The 22,115-nt window shown below is 37.2% G+C and overlaps 1 protein-coding gene across 1 annotated transcript in view; it reads right to left on the reverse strand.

Annotated features, from left to right (window-relative positions):
* Positions 1–1,436: 1,436 nt before the first annotated feature.
* The window catches only part of CADPS2 (calcium dependent secretion activator 2), a 289,954-nt gene continuing 269,275 nt past the window's right edge, over positions 1,437–22,115 (reverse strand). Inside the window, 2 exon segments of the mRNA XM_018067963.2 lie at positions 1,437–2,390; positions 6,194–6,298. Of these exon segments, the coding sequence (XP_017923452.2) occupies positions 2,220–2,390; positions 6,194–6,298 (276 nt within the window). The 3' untranslated portion in view covers positions 1,437–2,219.

Below are 22,115 nucleotides of genomic sequence, written 5' to 3' on the forward strand. Positions count from 1 at the left end.
CAGTGTCCAGTTTCCGTATCACTTCCTACTCTCCTGTTACCTCAGAACCTAAAAATCTGCTAATGCCTTCTAGTGAGAGCTCTACATGGATATGGCATGGCCCTGTACTAGGAGGCCTTGGCAAGCACTGCAGGGCCACTGCAGTGACACCTGCCTTCACCTATTTACAACTGGCTTCTCCACAGACACCTCCACAGAGTCTCGGCAATGTAAAGATGGTTGGGAGAGCACAAGCAGGGAAACTTTTGCAGAGACGAAGCTCTGTGCCTGACTGACACTCTGGCCCTTCAAGTCCCACCTGGCCCTTCAAGCACTGTCAACTTCCATGCACTAGCACCACAAGGACAAGCGATAGGAAAGGGATATGTAATTCCTCTACAGCTATCAAAACCTAAATGAGCAAACCCATTTGGTAATAGTGGAAAATACTGCTGCTCCCTCCAGCCCAGCAGAGATGGTAACTTGACACATGGGAAGTGAATGAAGGAGAATGCACTGTGTTCCCCCTGCCTACCTCTCTGGTTACTCTGCCCTACAGCAGTTAACTCCTGCCCCACTGCTCCCCAAAACACACATTGCACTGCAGCTGCAGCTGTCCTGGGGCAGGGGTGCCTGCACTCCTGCCCTCCCAGCCTCCTGGGGCCCTCTGGGCAAGGACTCAGTTGGGGCACAAAAATGCTGAGCAGAATGGTCTTCCTCACCAGGTCCCAGGTCTTCCTTCTGCTGAATTCACCTCTGCTCATGCACAGATGAGAAAGCTGGTTTGCCACAGGAAAAAATATGCTACCTGGAGCTTCTCTGTAGACATGTAAGAGAACTGTAACTTGCCCTTCCATCCCTGCTTGTCCAAGCTTCCAAGTGTGCTGAAAGTCACTTTCCCTGCAGCTCTCATCCTCAGTTCCTGCATCCCTGCATGCTTGCAACAGACCCCTGAAGTCTTACAGACTGTTCTTGCAGGGAAACCTCATGTTAGCCTCATAAACCCTCAACATGCCCTCAGTGAAGCCCTTCAGGTATAACGCTATGGCTCAACAAGGACCTGAGAAACATTCAGTACTTTGGGTGTCATCTGTGTTCTTTCTGATTCTGTGTACACAAATCGAGGAATTACTCATGCTCCCACAAAAAGAAGAAGGAGAAAAAAAAAGCCTGCTGTAGTTTTCATAAGCTGTGTGAGTTTTGACTGATGAAAATTTGAATTCTTCCCACCTCAAACTGAGGGCATCAAAAAACAGGCAATGGGTCCTGTGTTCATCTGCTGGTGAGGTGTTTTTGTTTGCTTTTTTCCTTTATCAAGGTATTGTGTCCTTCAGTATTTACTTGTTATATATATCTGCTCTATAAATGAAACATTTGCTATAAATCACAAAATAAACTAAATAGAATAATCTTTCAAAAAACTTGCTCTCATGAGGAATCATACAATGGTTCAAATGGTTTGAAATATTGAAAACATCTTTTAATTGTTGAATTCTATACAAACTTGGGTAGATACAGAAATGGTCACGACAAAATGTGTTCTTATTGCCTGAAAATTTTCACAGAAATACAAACATTGATAGCAAGCTTACTGACATCCAACAGGATGAGATATCTTTAAACTTGCAAATTGAATAGACACGATACTCCTAAGCAGTTTGGATGTGTTTGACTGCCCTTGAAGTCCTACTACTTATATACCAACCTCAATATACAAAGAAACAAGATTAAAATTTTTAATGCACATCACAAAGTAATGTAAAATTAAGCACAAAATAAAGCTAACAAAGTAATTCTGAAAATACAATATTTTTTTTCACCTAGGGCATTGACTTATTCCAAGGAAGATTTCCTGTAAAGTTGTGTTTTGTGAGACACACATTTTGTTTTTGCACAGGACGTCAATATCAGATGGAGATACAAGAACGAATGGTAACAAACAAAAGTGGAAGAAACATAATCACAAGTGGAACTCAAACTCCATGCCAGTATTTTTGCAGCCCTAAGCAAAGCTATACATAAAAATATTCTACAACCATTATTATCAAAAAGTCCTTGGCACTTTTCCTCTGATAATCTTACTTTCTTTTTTAGTGGAGCAAATTACATTTCTGCACTGATATCATAAGGGAAAACTATAAATGCAACTACAAGGACAAGCTACCAAAAAAACCCCGAGCCAAAGATAAACCCCACCCTCAGACCATCACCCCCAATTCCAAATGCTTTGTGAGATAATATCATCCTTCCTCCTCATCACTGTCTTTCATAGTAATGCCCTGAAGTCCTCCTGCATCCGTGACTGAGACTGTGGCTTCCTCTACAGTCAGACGGCTGTGAATGGTATCGTAGGTTTTACTGTTCAGCGTTCCCTCCATCACGCCTTGTAACCTGAAGTCTCGGTAGGATTTCTGTGGCAAAAATAAAACATCCTGAATTGGACTTCAGCAAGTTTGAGCAGTTTTTTACTGTATATTGGCCATTTCTAGCGTGTCAGTGGCACAGCTTCATTCCTTCTGCAGTTAGGGACCTATCATCTTGGTAAAGATTTTGCAGTCTTAGTTTTTGGGTTGCATGAGATTTCTATAAACCTGAGAGATTCTAATTTGATGGTCATTCCTTTAAGAGATTGTGTTTTGTGTTACAGCATACTATAACTGCTGATTTCTCAGTAACTTCCATTTGTCTCATTTATTCAGTAAGAAACCAGCAAAGAATTCTTCTAAATACATATTGAAATGTGAATTTGGCTACAGGTAGTTCTGTCATTTCACAGAAAGCACTAAATGCCTGAATTTTTCTCCACAATGTAATTTTTACTTATACTTATCTTTCCATTTATATGCCAAATGTGGAAAATCAAAGTTTAGATTATGATCTACATTTTAAAATGTCAGTGTTTCTCACCTGACTACTTTATTCAGTTACTTTACATTCTAAGTTTCCTCTAAATTTTTACTCACATCTACTTTTTTTTTTTTTCCACTTGAGATGGTTTTGTTTCCCTGGTATCTATCCTTCCTGTGAACCAGCAGATATGACTTTCTTCTTTGACTTTCCACCATGTAAGAATTCTGAGTGAACTTGTTTAATTCATCAATGCTGTGTTCACATAAGCATATGGAAAGTCACCTACCTTCTTTATTTTTAAGTTGTAACACATCTGAAATAATCTTTCCCGATGTTACCCTAAAAAGCTTAAGAAAGACAAGTTGATCTAGCTAGTTTCTTATTTTGTGTACACTATCACTACAAATTCCAAATGTTTATGACAGAATATGGGGAAAAGAAAATGGAAGATAATTGAGGGCTATCAGGCCCATTCCTTTGCCTGAGGAGGAGACCATGCACAACCCTTAGAGAAAGAAAAGAGTTGATCTGTTTCACTCAATACTTCAAAGAACTGCAAAAGACACATCTTAAAATGGGTAACATTCATCTGGGAGATTTTTTTCTGCCACTATCTACAATGATTATTTAAACCTTGTTGGAATCACTGCAACTGAGATTTATTTGGCTTTCACAGGTCAACATCAGAGTCAACGGACACAGCTTATGTTTTGCTCACACACTCCTGCCCATACCCCATCTGGTCTTTTTCAAGTGTCACCACTGCATTCCCTTTTTATAACACTGTGCATTCAGTTTGCTTTTATGCTGTTAACAGGTCCTACAGCAATTTCTTTCAGTTTTACCTTGTATTCTTCCCATTCTAAGACCAGCACTCTGGGGTTCAGACATTGCTCTTCTCTTGACACAGTTTTGCAGGATAATAATGTTCACTTCCAAGCTTAATTTTTCATTTCTCCCTAACTTTCTTGGTCCTTGACCCTTCTTTAGTCATATCCCTCTGTACGTGTCTTGGACATTTAACAAAGCCTTAATGCCATCATAAGATTTTAAAGAGAATAAAGGGAACAACACATCTTCTAGTCTTTCTTAATAATGTCACTACCTTTGTTGCAGCCAAACACTAAAGAAATGTATTTCACTTACTCATCCTATGTCCCTTAAAAACAACCTCCTACTTTTTTTTTTCTTTTTTTTTCTTTTTTTTTTTTTTCTTCAAGAGATGACTGGGGCAATACAGCCTCCCAGTATTTTTTTATTGTTGTTGTTTTTTTGGTTTTGGTTTTGTTTGGTTGGTTGGTTGTTTTTTATTCCTTTTTTTTTTTTTCCCCAAAAGCAAACAGAAAAGTGCCCTTATGCACACAAGAGTTTGGAAGAACTGTGCCTCCCCACATGTCTCTCTCCAGATGGGCTGCAGCAGGGAAAGTTTCTTATGATACTCTACTTAAACCATTGTTTCTTCGCAGGCTCCTGTCTGCTGAGTTCCTGTTTTACTGGTTCTGTCTTCTCCACCCACCAAAACCCAGGTGCACAAATTTTTTTGTTTTCCGGAACAAATAAAAATGACTTCAACTGCTTCAGTCTCTGGTATCCAAAAAAGGTGCCCTGGAATAACACACTTGAAATTTACATGCAGAGCATATGGACACAGAAAGGTCACTGCCATAAGCAGAATGTTACCACCTCCACTGGAGGCTTTCTGCTTTTGAACAAGGATAACCAGTGTGCCATGTGGCACAGGGAAGGTGGGCTGGCAGTGCTGCTCATTCACCTGAACTTCAGTTTTGAAAGATCTTCTTTTCATCTCCCTGCTGATATTTCACTGGTCTAATTTAGCCTGCCCATTCTTAGATCTCACTGGGCACAGGTTTTAGATCCTCTAACACCTATGTTTTTCTCCAAGAGATGATAACTACCTTGGAGAGGGACTTTTTACAAGGGCATGTAGTGATAGGACAGGGGGGAATGGATTCAAATTGAAAGAGAACAGGTTTAGATTAGGAAGAAATCCTTCCCTATGAGGGTGGTGAGGCACTGGAACAGATTGCTCAGAGAAGTTGTGGATGCCTCATCCCTGGAAGTGTTCAAGGCCAGCTGGATGGAGCTCTAAGTAGCCTGGTCTAGTGGAAGGTGTCCCTGTCTGTGGCAGGAGGGTTGGAACTAGATTATTTTTAAGGTTCCTTCCAACCCAAATTATTCTATGATTCACTTGAGAATATCTTTAAACTTTTCATAAGAGCCATTAATTTCAACAAGCAATAGCAAACTGCTTTTGCCATTTGGGCACATAATATAGTGAAGAGCTAAATCCTGTTTGACAGAGAAATCAGTTAAGGTCAAAAATAGCTAAGGTCAGCCTGGGTGGTTCAGGGAACTATGATGCTATCATTATTATGACTGTTTTCTTGCATTTCTCTCTGTTCTGCTCCTTTTTGCTAGTGAATCCTGAAAGCTGCAGTTGCAATTCTGGTGTATATGAGTAAAAATGCTTCTGAATTTATAGTCTTGCATGAACTTTGTGAGAAAATATTTTGAAACAATCAAGGTCACCACTGACAACAGGTGCTTCTTATTCCACATTTATACAGATAACAAGAATGTCCAAAGCTAAACAAGACAGAATTAAAAGGAAAAAAATCTGAAATAGTTTTCTGTTTCTTGCCTAAAGGTATTGACTAAGATCTGAAAAGGAGCTAGGAGGAAACTTTCTTTTATGGTAGGTTAACCCATAATTGCCCTATTGCAAGGAATATTGCACTTTGCTTGGAAGGATTTGACATTGACCAGTGTAAATGACTGAGGACTGAACTGGAGGGATTGGTATTTCTATTGATGCTGAGTACTGATTCCTGAGTACAAAAAATTAGAAAATGTTATCTAATACACAGAATACATTGAATGTTTTCAATTAAACCTAGTAATCAGATGCATATAAAAAAGAAAATAGTTTGTTTTTTAGGAAAAGGGGGGAAACAGAGAAAGAACACTATTGGAATTACTAAGGTAAAACAAAAAAAATCAGTAACAAGACAAAGAATAATTTAGTAAGAATAATCATACAGCATTGCTGTATAGCTAGAAGTAACCTGTTAAAATTCCTTGGAACAATCTTAATTGTCCCTGAGTCCAGAATGGACAACAAATACTCGTGCACAAATAACTAACATCAGGGGGTTTAATAAGTTATTTTTCTTCTGGAATTTGCTACAACTGCGGGAAAAAAAAATCCCAATTTAAAACTACATAAGTTCACAACTTTATTCCACATTTTCTAACTTTTAGGGTGACCTATACTTATTCATGTTATTACTTTATTACTTTTCTCTCTTTACTATGCAGCCTAATGCAAACACATTTTATTTACCTTCACTATCTTGATGAGAGTCTTCAGCTGGTAGATGTGAAGCTGAAGGTCTAATCTGTCAGCCAGCCACACGGATATGACTTTCATGGAGTTGCTATACCATTGCTGAAAGGGAGGATAAAAAAAACAATAACAACAAACACCACAAAATAACCCTGCAGTATTCATTTAACAGATTTGGTAATGAGAGGTAATGAAACACTTTGAAATGATCACAGATCAGCACTTGAAGTCAACAATGATATAATTTCCTGTTATGAGAATCGCATGGGTCAGTAGAAAATCAAATAACTTGACCTAGACTGTTCTTTACATGAATTAGCACCTGCCATTTTATCTTTCAGTTACAACATGTTCAAGCAAAATAGCATTATGCACTTTGTTATCTGTCAGTGAGAATGGATATTAAAGATACAATTACATGAGAGAACTGACAGCTAAACCAGCAAGGATAAAAACAGGTAGGGTATCTTGAGAGAGAATTTACAATAACTAGATTTTTCAATCCAAACAGGAAAACATCATCAGAGAATATGGAATCTGTCTTGGCTTTTTTTTTTTTCTTTTAGTTCACTTCATTATTAAATAAAAAATCAGAATCCCTGGAAACTGTTTTTAAGTAAGATCAAAATACCACTCCACCCCTCCCAAAATAACCATGTTAAGGTTTTGTTTTACATTAACTATTAATTATAATTACAGTCTACCTTATTTCCTTTTTATGTCTAAGGCAGGGGTATGTTTTCACTCATCACAAATGGATGGGTTAAGAATAAGCTGTTTGCTGTTGGTGTCTATGTTACTGTAAAAAATGCTCAGTTCCAAATAGCTACTATAATAGCTCTTTCACATTAACTGGATTAAAAGAGATTTTACTAAATATAGTTGTAGCATTTTTCCTCCCCCTCCTGTAAAATACCAACCAGATGTCATTTAGTCAAACTGTAAAAAAGAAGGGATTTCTTTTTTCATTTTAGCAGTGAGAGATTAAAAGAGTTTGTGTCATTGCTGTTTCCATTCTCTTTCCCCACAGGGAAGAGGCTTAAATTCTTTTCTAATGTAATTTCCTATATCTTTGCAAAATACAGAGATATGCAAAGAGAGGAAATCGTGTGTATATTTTAAAATGCAGCATGTTAGCCAAGGTATATTTCATGAAAGTAATTCAGAGTACATATCTAACATGTCTTATTAGCCACCTCTCCATTAACAAACAAAATAAAATACATACTAAAAAATGAAGATAAATTACTGGCTACTAGATGTAACAGAAGAAAGAAATAGAATTCTTCCATAAAAATGTAAGCTCTTTGTAAAAAACCTTAAAGACATACAGTAAATAAATATAAATATTTTTCCTTATAGGAAACAGTCTCATCACATTGTAACTGCCAGTTTTAAGGTAAGTTTGAAACTAGATTTTCATATAATAATGGCTTCAATCTAATTTTTTGAATGTGTTAAATTGTATTTTAATTATAAATCATTGGAAATAAATTACTTTTATTTTTTTAGAGTTTCTTCTATTTACTGTTTTACAGAAGTGAACAAACACACCACACAAAAGGCAGATAGATACACATTTCATAAAAGTAGTTTTATTTATTCAGTAAAATGTGGGACTGATTTGATATCCATAAAATACTGTTTTTTAAATCACTGAATGACATTCTTCTACTATTTACATTATTTCACCCCAAACATACATGCTGGTATTGATTTCCTTTGTAAATACCTGCAAAATATTTTTAATGTGACAGAGTTGTTACTAAGTGGAAACTGTAAACTATATGACAGGTGTTGTACGTATACAGATGTCTAGAAAATAAAATACAGTTGAGCTTATTCACTTGGGTAACTCTATTGATCTAAATAAACATAATAATTCCTATGTCAAGCATTCTACCCAGATGCAATAAGATGAGGCCAATTATTATATTGTCACTCGGACTCTGCAGTTGCTAATCTTAAACATAATCCTTGTAGAGAGAATTTTTTTAGTAGCAGAGCTTTCTCAAAACTGATATTCTTCCATAAAAAAAATCCAGTAACACATCTGTGATGTATTCTGTTCGTATCAAATAGAAATCAGAAGGGGCTCAAACTTGCTTACACAAAGTACAGACAGGATCGAAAATTCTGAGATCAATTTTCCGTGCAACAACACTGAACAGTGCCAGATCACTGAGAACAGACCATTCCAGTTTTCTGGCAAAACATGTGTTTTGAAGCACAGCCAAATAAGTTAACTAAGATAGATGCAGTAAAACTTAGATTCTCCCTACATACCTGTGATAGTCTTACATGCACTGAAAACAAAGCTAAAACATTGGAGGAAATTTATGTTCCTACTCAAATTTATGAATGAAAACAATATAATATGTTTTCCTGCCTAGTTTTGATGCATTAAACTTTCGATAGAAATGTTTCATGTGGTGACTGTGAAATGATACCACAGTACTTGCTCTTCCGTCAACATACTTTGTCCAGAAAAAACATGACTGCTATTTTATTAGAAAAAAATGTATTATTATTTTGATTTGTCACAGTATTTTTAATAAAAATCACATCCAGTATATTTTTAGAGTCCCTCCAGAGGTACTTGTGGGTAGGATTCCTGGTAAGTGTTGGTCTTATACCCATTAGTTTTGAGGACTTGGTATTGGCTGAAGCTGCATAAATATAAATTTGGACTTTATAACATGAAGAGTAAATATTTTCCTATCGCTTCTTTTGGAGTCTTTTAAGAAGCACAGCACTGCAAATTCCTCTCAGAGGTAGAATCCAAGGCCACGCATTTTGTCAACCATGAGCACATTATAGAGGCAGGGATGGATCTACTTAAGACTTATGGGAATCTCTTGCAAGCTCAGAAACTTCAGTGATTAGATAATTGTCCTGAGATCACACAGTTAAAAACAACAACAACAACAACAATCCCTTCTAACTGGTTTTAAGAAAAAGTTAATTTCCCACTAGTAACAATAGAAGTGAAAGGACAATACGCCTCTTGCTGATGTTCATTATATGGTACTACTGCCACATTCTTTGCTGTCTTCTATGTAAGAGTAAAGCAGTAAGTGTTTATTATACATTTTTTTCAAATTGACACGTAACAGCAGCCAACCACATTAACAAAAACGTTTGGCTCGCTATTTCCCCTTCTCTTCTTATTCATAGCTCATCCAGCTCCTGTAAGGGCATGCATTACTCACTTCATTTTCCTGAGATACTCTTTTAAAGTAAAAAGTAAGAGAAAAGGAAAGGCTAGGGTTGACTCTGTGAGACCCTTGTATTTATTCACACTTATTGTGCATGACTGTACACTGGTAAATCATATTAGCAGCCCGTCTCCCCATCAAGCTGCTACTTGCTTTCCAGCCCTGGGAAGGTTCAACAAATCAACAGGAGCACGGAAAACAGAACATCAGTCTAATCTAGTGTTTAAGGTGAAGTTTTCAAACCCAATCTAAGAAGATCTTTAGAGCAAGCAACAAGCTGAAGGGCTCAGAAGGTGGTATTGACAATGAAAGAGTGTTGAAATATTGAGAAGCGCAGCACTTGTGCATTTTTAATAACAAGAGGGTCAACAAGGACACAGCTCCCTCAGTGCCAATAGTTGCCACACCAGGGCTATAAACGCTCTCAGTTCATCAGATTTCTTAAACAGTTCATCAGCTTTCTTAAACACCCTAAACCCCCTCAGCGGACCTTTAGTCTTAAATTAACAAACCAAAGCAATGAAAGAGGGTGCAGCTTGAATGGCCAGCATTGATCCCCAACGGGGCTCGGCGCAGCTACAGGCGCTGAAAAACTCGCTCTATTGTCGGGAGGAATTGACAAACCTCCTCGCCTAAATAGTCCAGCTCAGGCAGGCTGGTGGCACGCAGCTGTAAAGGGCTCCCCTCTCCCCGCTCCCAGCGCTCACAATGCACCAGGCATGAGCTCTTTGTCAGGCCCAGACTCTGCAATTTTCTAACAAGGATTAAAGTTGTTTCTCGGCAGGGCCAGTGAAAAGCGATTTAGCAACATACCGTGCTTTCTTCAGGCAAGTTAAAGAGAAGTAGTTCAGGAATTTCATTATTCTGTTGACCAGTGGAAATACAAAACAAATATATTAAATATTCACTGTCTTTCTGGGTGCCTGAGCTATAACATTTGCAGAACGGTTCAATTAAATATAACACTTATCGGCTGAAAGCAAGCACTTCAGATTTATTTTTGAAGTTTTATAAAAAGGTGCAGCTGTTTGCCACCTGGAAGGAGGCTCAATACATAGCAATACACAATGGTTTAGTCCTTGTAGGGCTGGTATCCCTAACGTCTAGGACATAAGACCCTGTTGAGTTTCTATACTTTGACTGCTCTTGATAAATGGACACCCTCAAAATGCTTTTTGTGCCAAATATGGCAGAATAATATGACAGCTTTTCTAGGAACTGCATTTTATCTTCCAATGGGAGCCTTTTTCATGCTATTGATCAGGAATTTAGTCACTCAGATGACAATGGGATATTTTTATTTCCTTCAGCTTTACTTGCCCTACCACAAACAATAACAAAAAGTAAACTTCTCACTGAAGACACTGAACTCCAAATGCAGCATAAGCTAAACTGAGAAAATAATAATGAGCTAAAATAAGAAATAACATGAGCATGTTAAAATTTAAGTGCTAAAATGCATAGTTTTTATTAAAAGGCAATCTATTCTATTGTTTCAAGACTTTGACAGCTAGCACTAGTAGTGTGCCAAGGAACTTATAGACCGTTTAAAAAAAAGGTTAAATGGTGAAAGAATGCATAAGTTTTTCCTTAAAAACACAAACAGCAAAAGTTGGAAAAAAAGTCCTGACTGAAGTTTCATAATTTATTTCCCTCTTTGTAAAATATGAATAATCATACTGACTTCCTTTGTTGAATGTTGAGGAAAACAAGTGTCATTTGTAGCATCTTTGAAAATACTCCGAAGTTTAGAAGGCATAGCTGTATTTAAAGTTTAGGTATAGACATCACCCACTTAAATGAGGATTTTTACCTGAGCAATGATGAGTTCATACACTCTTCTGAAGGCTGGAAAGCCTTGGTAACATTGAATAAAACCCTCCACGAATCCGGGGAAGGATTTCTTGGCCTGTGGGCCACCATGATACATCAGAAGGTATGTATACACAGGAACAGCAAAATGTGAAATCAAAAGACCTAATTAACATTCAAAATATATTTTTTTCAGAAATGAAAATATTTAGTTGCAAACTAAAGCAAAAATGAAGCAACTTTGCGTAAGATGTTTATGCTTTTCCCTCAGCTTTAGGTACCCTTTTGATTAAGAGAGCCTGAGAAACCTTTGAAGACTGAAGTAACTGTAGGTAGATGTAAACAAAAAATTCAGTGTATCAACATGTAGAAATTTTGTTTGCTCTCTCTTCCCAGATTAACAGTTCGGATTCCTGACATGGACAATTTATGAACTGGTTAAAATATTAATTTCTTCTAAAGGAAGGAGACCAGAACTTGATGACTAGTGATGTACTGCCCTCCCACCACTTTTCTGAGAGAAACTAATCTCTCCAGTGACTTGACTTTTCTAGATTGCACTGGTCATAGATGTGCACTAGTCTGTGAGGCACTTCCAGTCAGATTCCCTTTAAGAAAAACTGTGTCAGTGACCAGGAAAATTAAGGAACAGAAGCTGGGAAACCTGAGAGAAGAGAAAGCTTTCTCACAAGAGCTTTCCCATCCCACTGTCAGCTCCACATGGCTTCATGGTGATAGCTAGTGCCTTTCTGTGACACATTATCCAGCACCACAAGGATGTGGTTTCTTAATTTACCTTAGAATTCAGATGCAAAGATGGTTTTGTTGTTGTTGTTGTTATTTGTTTGTTTGTTTGTTTTTGGTGCATGTGTGTAGTGTCATTTTTTTTCTGAATCAACAGAGATTTCTGTGTTATTGAAATGTGCTTCTATGGTAGTGCCATTTAGATTCAGCTGGAAGAAATGGTCAGTTAGCTGGCCTCCAGCTGTAGAAATAGAAATTATATCATCTTCAGATAGAACAAAATTTTCAAGTACACTTGTAACCTGGCTATTAAAATGCCATTACATTTTACAGCTATTAAAATGCTGCTGGCTGTTTTTCTGGGGGGTTGGTTTTTTTGTGTGTGTGTGTGATTTTTTTTTTTTTTTTGGTGTTTTTGTTTGTTTGTTTTGATTTTGTTGTTTTGGTTTTTTTGTGACAGCAATTTTTCTGTATAAGGCATCAAAGAAGTTTGTATTATTTCCCTGAAACATGAAAAATGTCTCCACCTTTTCATTCAAAGCACTGCTATGAATGAAGAAAAAGTGACTGTGGGGGGTTCAAGAATACTACTGGGTTTGGGCATCACCATGATGCCATTATATTTATTCCTTCTGCACTTTTTTTTCCCCCTAGGAATTGCCGTTTAAAATAATTGAAAGAAATTAAGATTAAACTAAGCATGGGTGAAAAATCCACAGTTGGAACCATGGGGTTAGCAGGCAGTACAAACAAATGAAGCCTACAGTCCCCTTTCACATTTCCATTCAAGGACCTGTCCAGAAATCCTCCCATTGCTGTTTCAGGAGCATTTCTGCTGTAATGCTCCTGAGCCCTGTGTTCCTTCATGTGTTCCTGCTTTGCAGAGCCCATGACACATACCTCTTTCACCCCACCAGTGTCTTACACTTCTAATACTCAGCACCATTTATCTAGGCATCTTCCTGGAAATGTCTCAGGCTTTCATCCAGTTTCTGTGTTTTGCTTCCTCATCAGGGCCTGAAACACTAAGTCAAGTTTTCAACTTTGTCTCAGGAATGTGCAAAATGTTGACAGCCTAAACTACAGGTATATGCACAAGGAAGGGAGAAGTGAGAAAGGAATAAGACACAACTGTCTGCTTCAGCATTCATATTTCTTCTGAAACAGGGCTCAGGACCAAGATTTCTTTAGTTTAGTAATACGAAATTACAAGCTCTGTTTGGGTTCCCCCCAATTTTTTTTTTTATTCCCCCCCTCCTCTCACTTTTTTTTTAAAATCTGATTGTAGCAGATTTAGGAACTTGCCTCTTGCACCCTGCTTGACCAAGGTAGAAAGTTTTTCTTTCTTCCAGTGAGACTCTTCTTTTAATTTTCTTCTGCTTTTTTTTTTTTTGGTACCATTACTCCAGCCTCCCAGGAAGCTCAGAAAGCATTTTGATTTCTCTTGAGAACACATACTTTAGTCAGTCCCTTCCTTGCATATTTGAATGTGGGAATCCCACTGATGCTCTCAAAGTAATCAGAGTAAAAGGGAAATGAGCTCAACAGAAAAAGGAAACCAAATCTTGACAGAGAGACCTTGTTCAGCAAGACTCATGATGACAAACCAGTGAACAGTTGTTGGATGGGATATTTTGGTGATGTAAGGAAACAAAACTATTTTTCAGAAATTAGTAATGACAATAAAAGAAAAACCAAGGCTCATTTAAAAGCATATTAAGCATCTTTGAAACTCCTAGGCAAAAAGGATATAGTTCTGAACTAACAAAGAACATCTAACATGAAAAACTTATCTTTTAGGAGGAAAGTAATTTTTTCATATTTTATGTTTATAATTAGAAGCTGGCTAGTTGCTATGGAACTGCTGCTACTCTACAAATAAATATACACTTTTAACACAAAATATACAGTACTCATCTCTCCCTGTATTGCATATTGGTTGAAGAACAGCAATTTACAATATTTATTTACAATATTTATACTACTTTCTAATGTTTGTGACCCTCATTTTTTTTCTGGCTTCTTCACATATGGCAGTCGAGGTGAGAAACTGGAAGTTTGAAAAATCAGACACATCTAACTTCCTTCCATATTTGGATATATGTAATGTTACTGTTCTCAATTTAAATACTAGGTACTAATATGATAACCATGACTGTGAGAGACTAACAGCACAAACAGTTTATCTGCTCTACTCTGGATATGCACTGTGTCTGTGAACAGTACTTCAATAGGTTATTCTGGTGCTAAAACTCTCTGGAGCAAACACTGTCAGTCTTGCTACACTGTGCATTGTGTTGCAATTCGGGTATATCTGCAAACATCCTCAAAGGCACAGAATGAGAAACATCACTTGAGTGACCCTGAAATGAAAGCCAGCTTGGATCCTTAAAATAAACAAATTAACATAATGCGAAATGGCCAGGTTGTTATTCCTTATAACACTTGTCTCTTTCTATCAGGCTCTAGTTTTAAAAACCCTACAAATGCACTTTGCTATACAAATACTAAGCAGTCTTCTTAAGTGCATGCCTAACATTATAGAATCACAGAATCATAGAATGGTTTGAGTTGGAAGGGGCCTTGAAGATCATGTAGTTCCAACCCTCCTGCCATGGGTAGGGATGCCACTCACTAGACCAGGTTGCTCAGGGCCCTATCCAACCTGACCTCCAACACTTTCAGAGACGATGCATCTACAGCCTCTCTGGGCAACCTGTTCCACTGCTTCACCACCCTCTGAGTAAAGACTTTCTTCCTTACATCTAATCTAAACCTGACCTCTTTCAGTTTAAAACCATTGCCCCTTGTCCTGTCACTACCTGCCATATAAAAAGTTCCCCTCCCTCCTTTTTGTAAGCCCTTTTTATAGCCCTTAATGTACTAGAAGGCTACTCTAAGGTCTCCCCAGAGCCTTTTCTTCTCCAGGCTGAACAACCCCAGCTCTCTGAGCCTGTCTTCACAGGACCAGTGCTCCAACCCTCAGATCACCTTCATGGCCCTCATTAGTAAGGTTAAAGGTCTGGGTTCACTCTGCCTGTAAGGTACGTAATTGAGCACTGACTTTTGCCCACTCATCCAGAACTTACTGGGGAGTCCCTGGACTGAGGCATCATCAGAGAGACCACAGGAGGAGAACTCTTGTTAGCTGTGTCCCTCCCTGAAAGTGGGAATATTCTTCATCTTGGTACCATGTACCAAAAGTGAGGTAGACTGAAGTTGGATTAACGTCTGTGCTGTAGCTTTTACACTCACCTTAGCAGTTCTTGTCCTAGAGTCTTCTACTTAGACTCCCTGCTCCCTGTGGAATGAGGTCAAGTACTTATTTTTATTATAGTATTTAAATCATCCTGAGTTCCTGTGGGTGAATATTTACAGACAACTAATTTCTTTTCACCTTGGCAATCTTGACTTATCATCCATTTACTCTGTATGTTATTGCAGTGGCATATGACAGGGCTGGATGCAGCTGTGAAGCTGACAGGGAGATGCACCCTGGTGGAGCTACTCCTCTCTTACATTGCATCGATTGGGCACTACACTGAGCAGCACTAATGTGGAGCACAGGTCCAGGCTCCTGCCTCTCTCTTCCTTCTCTCCTCCCCTCATCTCTTTGGACAAAGTGTCCTTGGACTGGGCAGGTGCCTGGTTTGCTCCTTTCCATCCTTGTCACCTGTGTACACTCTTCTAGCTATGCAGATTTTACAGCTGTGTTGGGGGCTTTTTTTGAGCTGTTTTTTCTATGCATTACTTGTACTTTTTTTTCTTGTACATTGTATAAACATTTAGTACAGTATAATACAAAGGACAGTCAATGCAAAGTGAGAAAATGAAACACCTGAAAATTATGTAAAAGAAATCATGTCTACATAGTCCAACACTTCTGCACATTTAAATCAGCACTAAAGCTTCAGCTCCCCTATGAGCAAACAGGTGAAGAAGCTCTTTCCACTGACAAATCTGTGTCAGAGCTCTCTGCAGCATCCTCACCTGGTACTATTTTGATTTGCAACACAGCAATCTCTTTCTGTTATGCCTGACTCATTACAGCAAAACTAGGTTACTCTCATGCTTTCTGGCACTATTTTTCTTGTAATATGATCAACAGTGTGGTTGTGTGTCTATTTGTGAACACTTAATGCAGAGTTTTATTTTCCTTTTCCAACTAAGCTTGACCCAAATGAAATACAAGTATAAATATCAAACCCACAAGTAAGCTTTGAGAAGCCACAAGGTTCTCCTGCTGTTTATACATGTGTGAATTACAGTACATCAAGAAATCAATATTCCCTAGATGGTGCTTGTGCCTGGCACTTCATGGTGAACAAACATTAGGTAAGACAATATAAATGGTACAATCCTTATTGATTTCTCTTGACTGTGTAGAATGTGAAAGCTGCAGCCACAGTTAACACTTACTGACAGACTCATCTAAAGTTTCAGTGCTATTTTATATTTTTATAGTTGTCCACGCTCAATTGATTCTATTAAGTTGCTAGACACATTTCAAGCCATCTAGATAAGAAAAAAAAGTGCAGTGCCTGGAATGAGATGCTGCTACTTTGTGCCTAGCAGGATAAAAAGGCTAAAGGACGAGATTGTGCCTGGATGCTGAAGGAGTTCTCCTTTAATTGATAGAATTGTTATTGTTTTTAGTGAATGGATACCGTGAGTGATGGATAGGTGCATTTAACTAAGTTAATAAATGAGTGAACAGTATATACCAGAAACATCAATGAGGAAACTGTACTGGAAGCTCTCAATGTTATAGCCCCTCCACAAACAAACAAGCAAAACCCCCTCATAGTTCCACTCAATTGATAAAATTCTGTCACTCAGGAAAAAAAAGTAAGATGGGCTTCAAAATCTTAAGTTTGGGATTTTTTCCACATTTTTTCCTCTTTTGACTCATGGTACACATTTAAAATTGCTTTTTAAGAGCAATTTGTACATTGTTTTTTGTTCTTTCCAAAAAAGTGAGCTTCTCACACAAGTCAGGGAAATCAGGGCTAGGACAGTATAAGGAATCCTGAATATTGGGATATGAGTTTTAGTGCCCTAAAAAATAATTTTCTATTTCCCTTTTATACCCAAAGAGCTCTTTTAGCAAGATATCAGAATATCTATTTCATAGTTTCTTACTCCCCTGCTGGGAAAATTTAAATAATGTGACTGAATTGGTGTGAAAAAGGTGTCAGACATCCATTCCATGAATACTAAATGCAGACTGGGCTCTGGGACATTTAATGTCTTGAGAAAACCAATTTTATATCTTTTTGGGTTGTGTGGTACCCAACAAGATGGAAATTCAGAAATTAAAAATGGCATAAAAATGAAGACACGTGAAGACATGTATCATATTAAAACCATATAAAATCCATTCATTGTGTTATGGTTTTCTCTAGAGAAAACACTATCAGCTACAGTCTAAAACAGCTTACAAAGTGATGAATATTCTGATCCTGAAGCAGCAATCTCTGAAGCAGATGCTTTGCTTTAAGTGTATTGTGGTCCTAATGATTTCAACAGTACTGAGCTTTGCTGGATTCGCAGCAGCATAATCAGCATGCTCCAAGAGCAGGCACTCTTTTTCTTAGCATAATCCAGAAAAAAAAATCAAAGAAAACTTCTATACTATATGAAATCAGATGGAGGTTACATTTTTCTCATTTCAAATGAACTGTTGTTCCTTTGCAAGACATTGCTATCTCAAAAAATGAGGTGATCCTACTTGAAAACATCAGGAAAAATTTCGTGAACTTTGAAAATACTTTGAATAGTAAATTTGCAAGATGTTGCTTCAATCTTGCAGAAGAGTTTCCTATATTTGAGCATGTTAATATAATTCACTTTTTCAATCTACATCTGGTGACACTGCCTACAGTTTTCTTTAAAATTCTTTTACCAAAAGGCACAACAAACTGTTTCATAATTACAAGAATGCTATTAGATCATGAGAAAACTGCAGAGTGGTTCTCATATCAGGAACTTTCTATTTTCCCTATAAAATATGAGACATAATTAAAGGTGAGTTAAGACTTTGGTGAAAATCTAAAGAGCATCGGCAAATCTGAGCACTGCTCAGCTTTTCAATTGCTTTTCTACTTCTCAGTTCTTTTAAATGGTTTTCTATGGCAGGAACATTTTTCTTAATTAGTCACAGCTAATTACTGTTCTGGCATAGACAAGTAATCAGAAATGTCAGAGCTGCAAGGCTACATCTCCCTAATCCTTTGATAATAATTTAGCCTCCTGGGAGGGCCTCAAGCTGCGGTAAGTAGTGGCTGACAATAAGGCAAAATTAGGTGGGCAGCAGACCATTAGGACAGAAAAATAAAAAGCACTACCAAATCCTGCTGAGCACCATCAGGCAACTAACTACACTGCCAGATGAGGTGCCTGTTTAAGCCTGTGTTGTTAATTAGCTGATTCTACCAGACCTGCCACATATGTCCAGGTGCATCATGCAAAGATGTGTATTTCTGGGTTTGTGCCAAAGGACAATTTTGCACTGTGATCAAATTTCAAGAATCTGAGAAAGAAGCCCACATATTTCTTGAAGATTATTCTGAGTTATCAAAGAAATAAGAAGATCAACAAGCTACAATCCATTTTTGTTGAGTCTTTTTTTAAGTAATTAGTCACGGTCCTCTCATGTTTCTCAGAGGTTAATACAAACACAGCTTTTGATTCAAATGTGGCCTTTAACCAAATAGACCTTTTGTCAAATCACACACTTGCAAATAATTACATAACAACAAAAGTGAAGATTACTTATTAAAATTACCATGACAGGAAGTAATTTGAGAATAAGGAAAAAAAAATCACAATTAAGGTTTTCTAGAAAAACATTGCTGAATACTAAATACTACAGCAATGGTGCTTTTGAGGTAGGCATGAATGGCACAAGGAGTTGTTACTACAGAAAACTCCCATTTAAATTAAGTGTTCCTCTTAGCTGTGTAACAGCAGCTGAAGATTAACTCACTTGCCAGGGAGAAGCATTTGCACATTTTTAAACATATTTTGTTTTGTAAAAGGTCAGAAAACCTATAGAAATTATGCAATTGAATAAAGCATTTACTAAATATGTACTTGCAGATATGACAACAAACAGAAATTAATCAGATGAGTACTTCATATCTCCAGTTATCCACAGAGCGAAGTACATGACATAATAATCTTTGGAGAATAATGAAGACCTCAAATAAGATCAAGTACATAATTGAACTTAAATCGCCCATCCCTGCTACTAATGGAAAAGGAAAATAATGGTTTTGATATGGGAAAACCACTAGCACTTAATTAACATTCCAGACAAAATACAAGCAGTTTTACAACAGAAAAAGAATATTGCATTACATCTGAACTTTTGAAATAAAAAAGCCAAAAACAGCTATGTAAAATCTGGAGTGCTTAATTATTTATATAGCTCATAAAGACATTCAGTCCTTCTGCGCTCCAAAGAAAGTCCTATGAGTTCCCTGCCATTTATGTCTCTTACAGTGCTTGTTGAATTGTTACCATGCATGAGGCCAAAGCCCCCAGGACATTCTCCTGCATGAGCAGTCCCTGTGAAGTCAACAGGAATACGCTGTCACACCACACTAGTTTAGCACCCAGAAGAGATAGGTGATCAGGAACAATACCTGCTCACAGGTAGCATCTTGTACAAGATAACTAAGGGACCTGCTTGCTAATGCTGACCTTTCCAGGATGTACCCTCTGAATATTTTATGTGTTTATGGTACACCTGGGAGAAGGTTTCCCAGAAATTAAAGCCTAAAAAATTGGAAAACCTTTCAGTTATATCAATGACTAAACACTGATGCATTAAAAGCTGTTCTTTTAAACCATTCTTTATTTCTCAGAGCAGCAATCAGTTATTGCATAAAGGTTTCATTGCATTTATAGTCTTAATAAAACTGGAATCATACATCTGTTAACACTATAAGTTTTCCACAACAGGCACAACACAAATATAAACTATAAGATAACGCTCCTAATGGCAAATACACCAAGAAGGAATTTAAAGCAAAAATGTCTGAAATTATTTTTTCCTGTGTTCCAACAAGAATATTCATACTTCTCGTGCAATTCACAGGTACAAGGAAGTGAGAATCTAACCAAGTGGCACTTAGGAACTCCACATCATTACAGAAAGTAAGTATTGCATCAATGTTTTAAACAGAGCTTTATGCAAAATGAAAAAAATGCTTTTCCAAGTGGTTTGTTAACAAAATCCAATTTAATTTTAAAGGAAATAGTTTTTAATTTAGAAGTCTAATGTAAATTTACTCAGGAGTTCAAGATTTATTGGTCTAATTTTAAAAAATCAAGTAGAAACATGAATCTAAGTTTAGTCAGTGAGGATAACCCAGCATGTTTATGGACACAGCACCACATTTATTAAGGTTAATGGTACAACTCCAATTGATTTTGAGAGGGTACAACCAGACCCCACAGGAATTTCATAGTCGGATATTTTTGAATCTGTTAATTCTGTGATCAGATACACAAAAGCACTGTTCTTTGATAGGCTGTACAGATGCTCTTACATCATCCATCAAAGAGATTATAAATAAAAGAGGCCTTAATAATAATTAGTAATATTTTCTATTTATTCTAGGTTTGTGTAATTCTATTCTAAATACTTAATTTTGCCATTCACCAGCTTCTACTTTTACAGCCTGTTCTGAAAATAAGTATTTTTCAAACTGTTAAAAAAAAAAGATTAAGTACAATTTTGTTTCTAAAGCATTAACCCAGAGCTACTGCAGAGCATCCTCATGTGCAACACATTACAAAACATTAGTGCTCTTTAAGAAATGTAATCCTAAAACCAAAGAAACACCTCCCCTCCACCCCCCTCAACTAGAAACTGTTACTGCATGAGAGTAGGAAATAAATGACCTGAGCCTCTGTAACAGGAGGAATTTGACAGGAAAAATTCCCAGCTCATTTTAGGAAGAAGACCATGCTCCAGATTGCAAATGAAGACAAAAATTCCTAAGTGTCTCTGACAAACTGACTTCAAACCTGTTGACTAGTTATGAGAACAAGAAGATGTTCATCTGGGAGAGACCAGTGCTACCAGGAGCAGCCAGACATATTGCTCTGCCTGCTGTCTATAGCTCTTCTAGAGGAGGTAATAATAAAATGCACACAGAAGTTGAGTTTGTCAGAGGAAAGAAAGGAAAAAAAACCCACCACCTTGCTTCCACTGCATGATCAGCAGGTGTACTGAAGCACAGGATTTAAATGGTTTAAAGATGGTGCATAAAAAACTATCAGCCCAGTCTTCTTTCAAAGTCCGCTGGATATCTGAACCTCTCTCATACGTAAGGATTCATATCACAAACTTAAATTCCATTCTCCCGATTTTTGTATTTTGTATAGCATGGCAGTGCTTTTCTAGGCTTATCAAGCACCACCATAAAACACCATGTATTTTTTGTCTTCTCCCTAGTTTGAGGCTTCTCAGGTAGCTAAACAACTTTACAACTCCAAACCTTAACATATTGTGACCTGCTGGCAGACATTTGTACTTGTATCAATACAATTCTTATATTTAAATGATCTTTGTTATGTACATAACTTTGTATGATGTTTGCTTGGTCACGGTAATAGCTGTTAGCATATAGCAGCCCTAATCAAATCAATGAAATCTGTGCATAAATAGTTTACAATTATACATTTTTTTGAGTTTAAAATAGTATCCAAGGCCTGATCTCATCTGTATTTATAACTAACACCTCTAGAGCATAAAACAGTCAGGTTTTTGTTTTTCTGGATGAGGTGTTTCCCTGGATGAAGCACAGGAACATGCACTTGTGCTCTTACACTTGGCTGATGATTACTTAGCTGATATTAATACAAGGTGTTTTAAGGGGAAAGTAACTGTAGCCAGTCAAATGGCTTGAGGTATATTTACATAAAAATGTGAATATATCTTATTATTTCTATTGAAATATAACTAGATGGATTTGAATTTATAAGTAGTAGGTTTTGTTATATCACTAATTTAAAAAAAACCGTATTAAAAATCACTGACAATATCTTGCTCAGTTATAATGTCCTAAATCTGAATTAGTCCCAGGAAAGGTGAGTTACAGAGTGAGATGACTATTTTAAATTTCTGCCTG

This window comes from Manacus vitellinus, unplaced genomic scaffold, assembly GCF_001715985.3.
Source record: "Manacus vitellinus isolate BGI_N305 unplaced genomic scaffold, ASM171598v3 scaffold_13_pilon, whole genome shotgun sequence".
In the NCBI taxonomy this organism is placed as follows: Eukaryota; Metazoa; Chordata; class Aves; order Passeriformes; family Pipridae; genus Manacus; species Manacus vitellinus.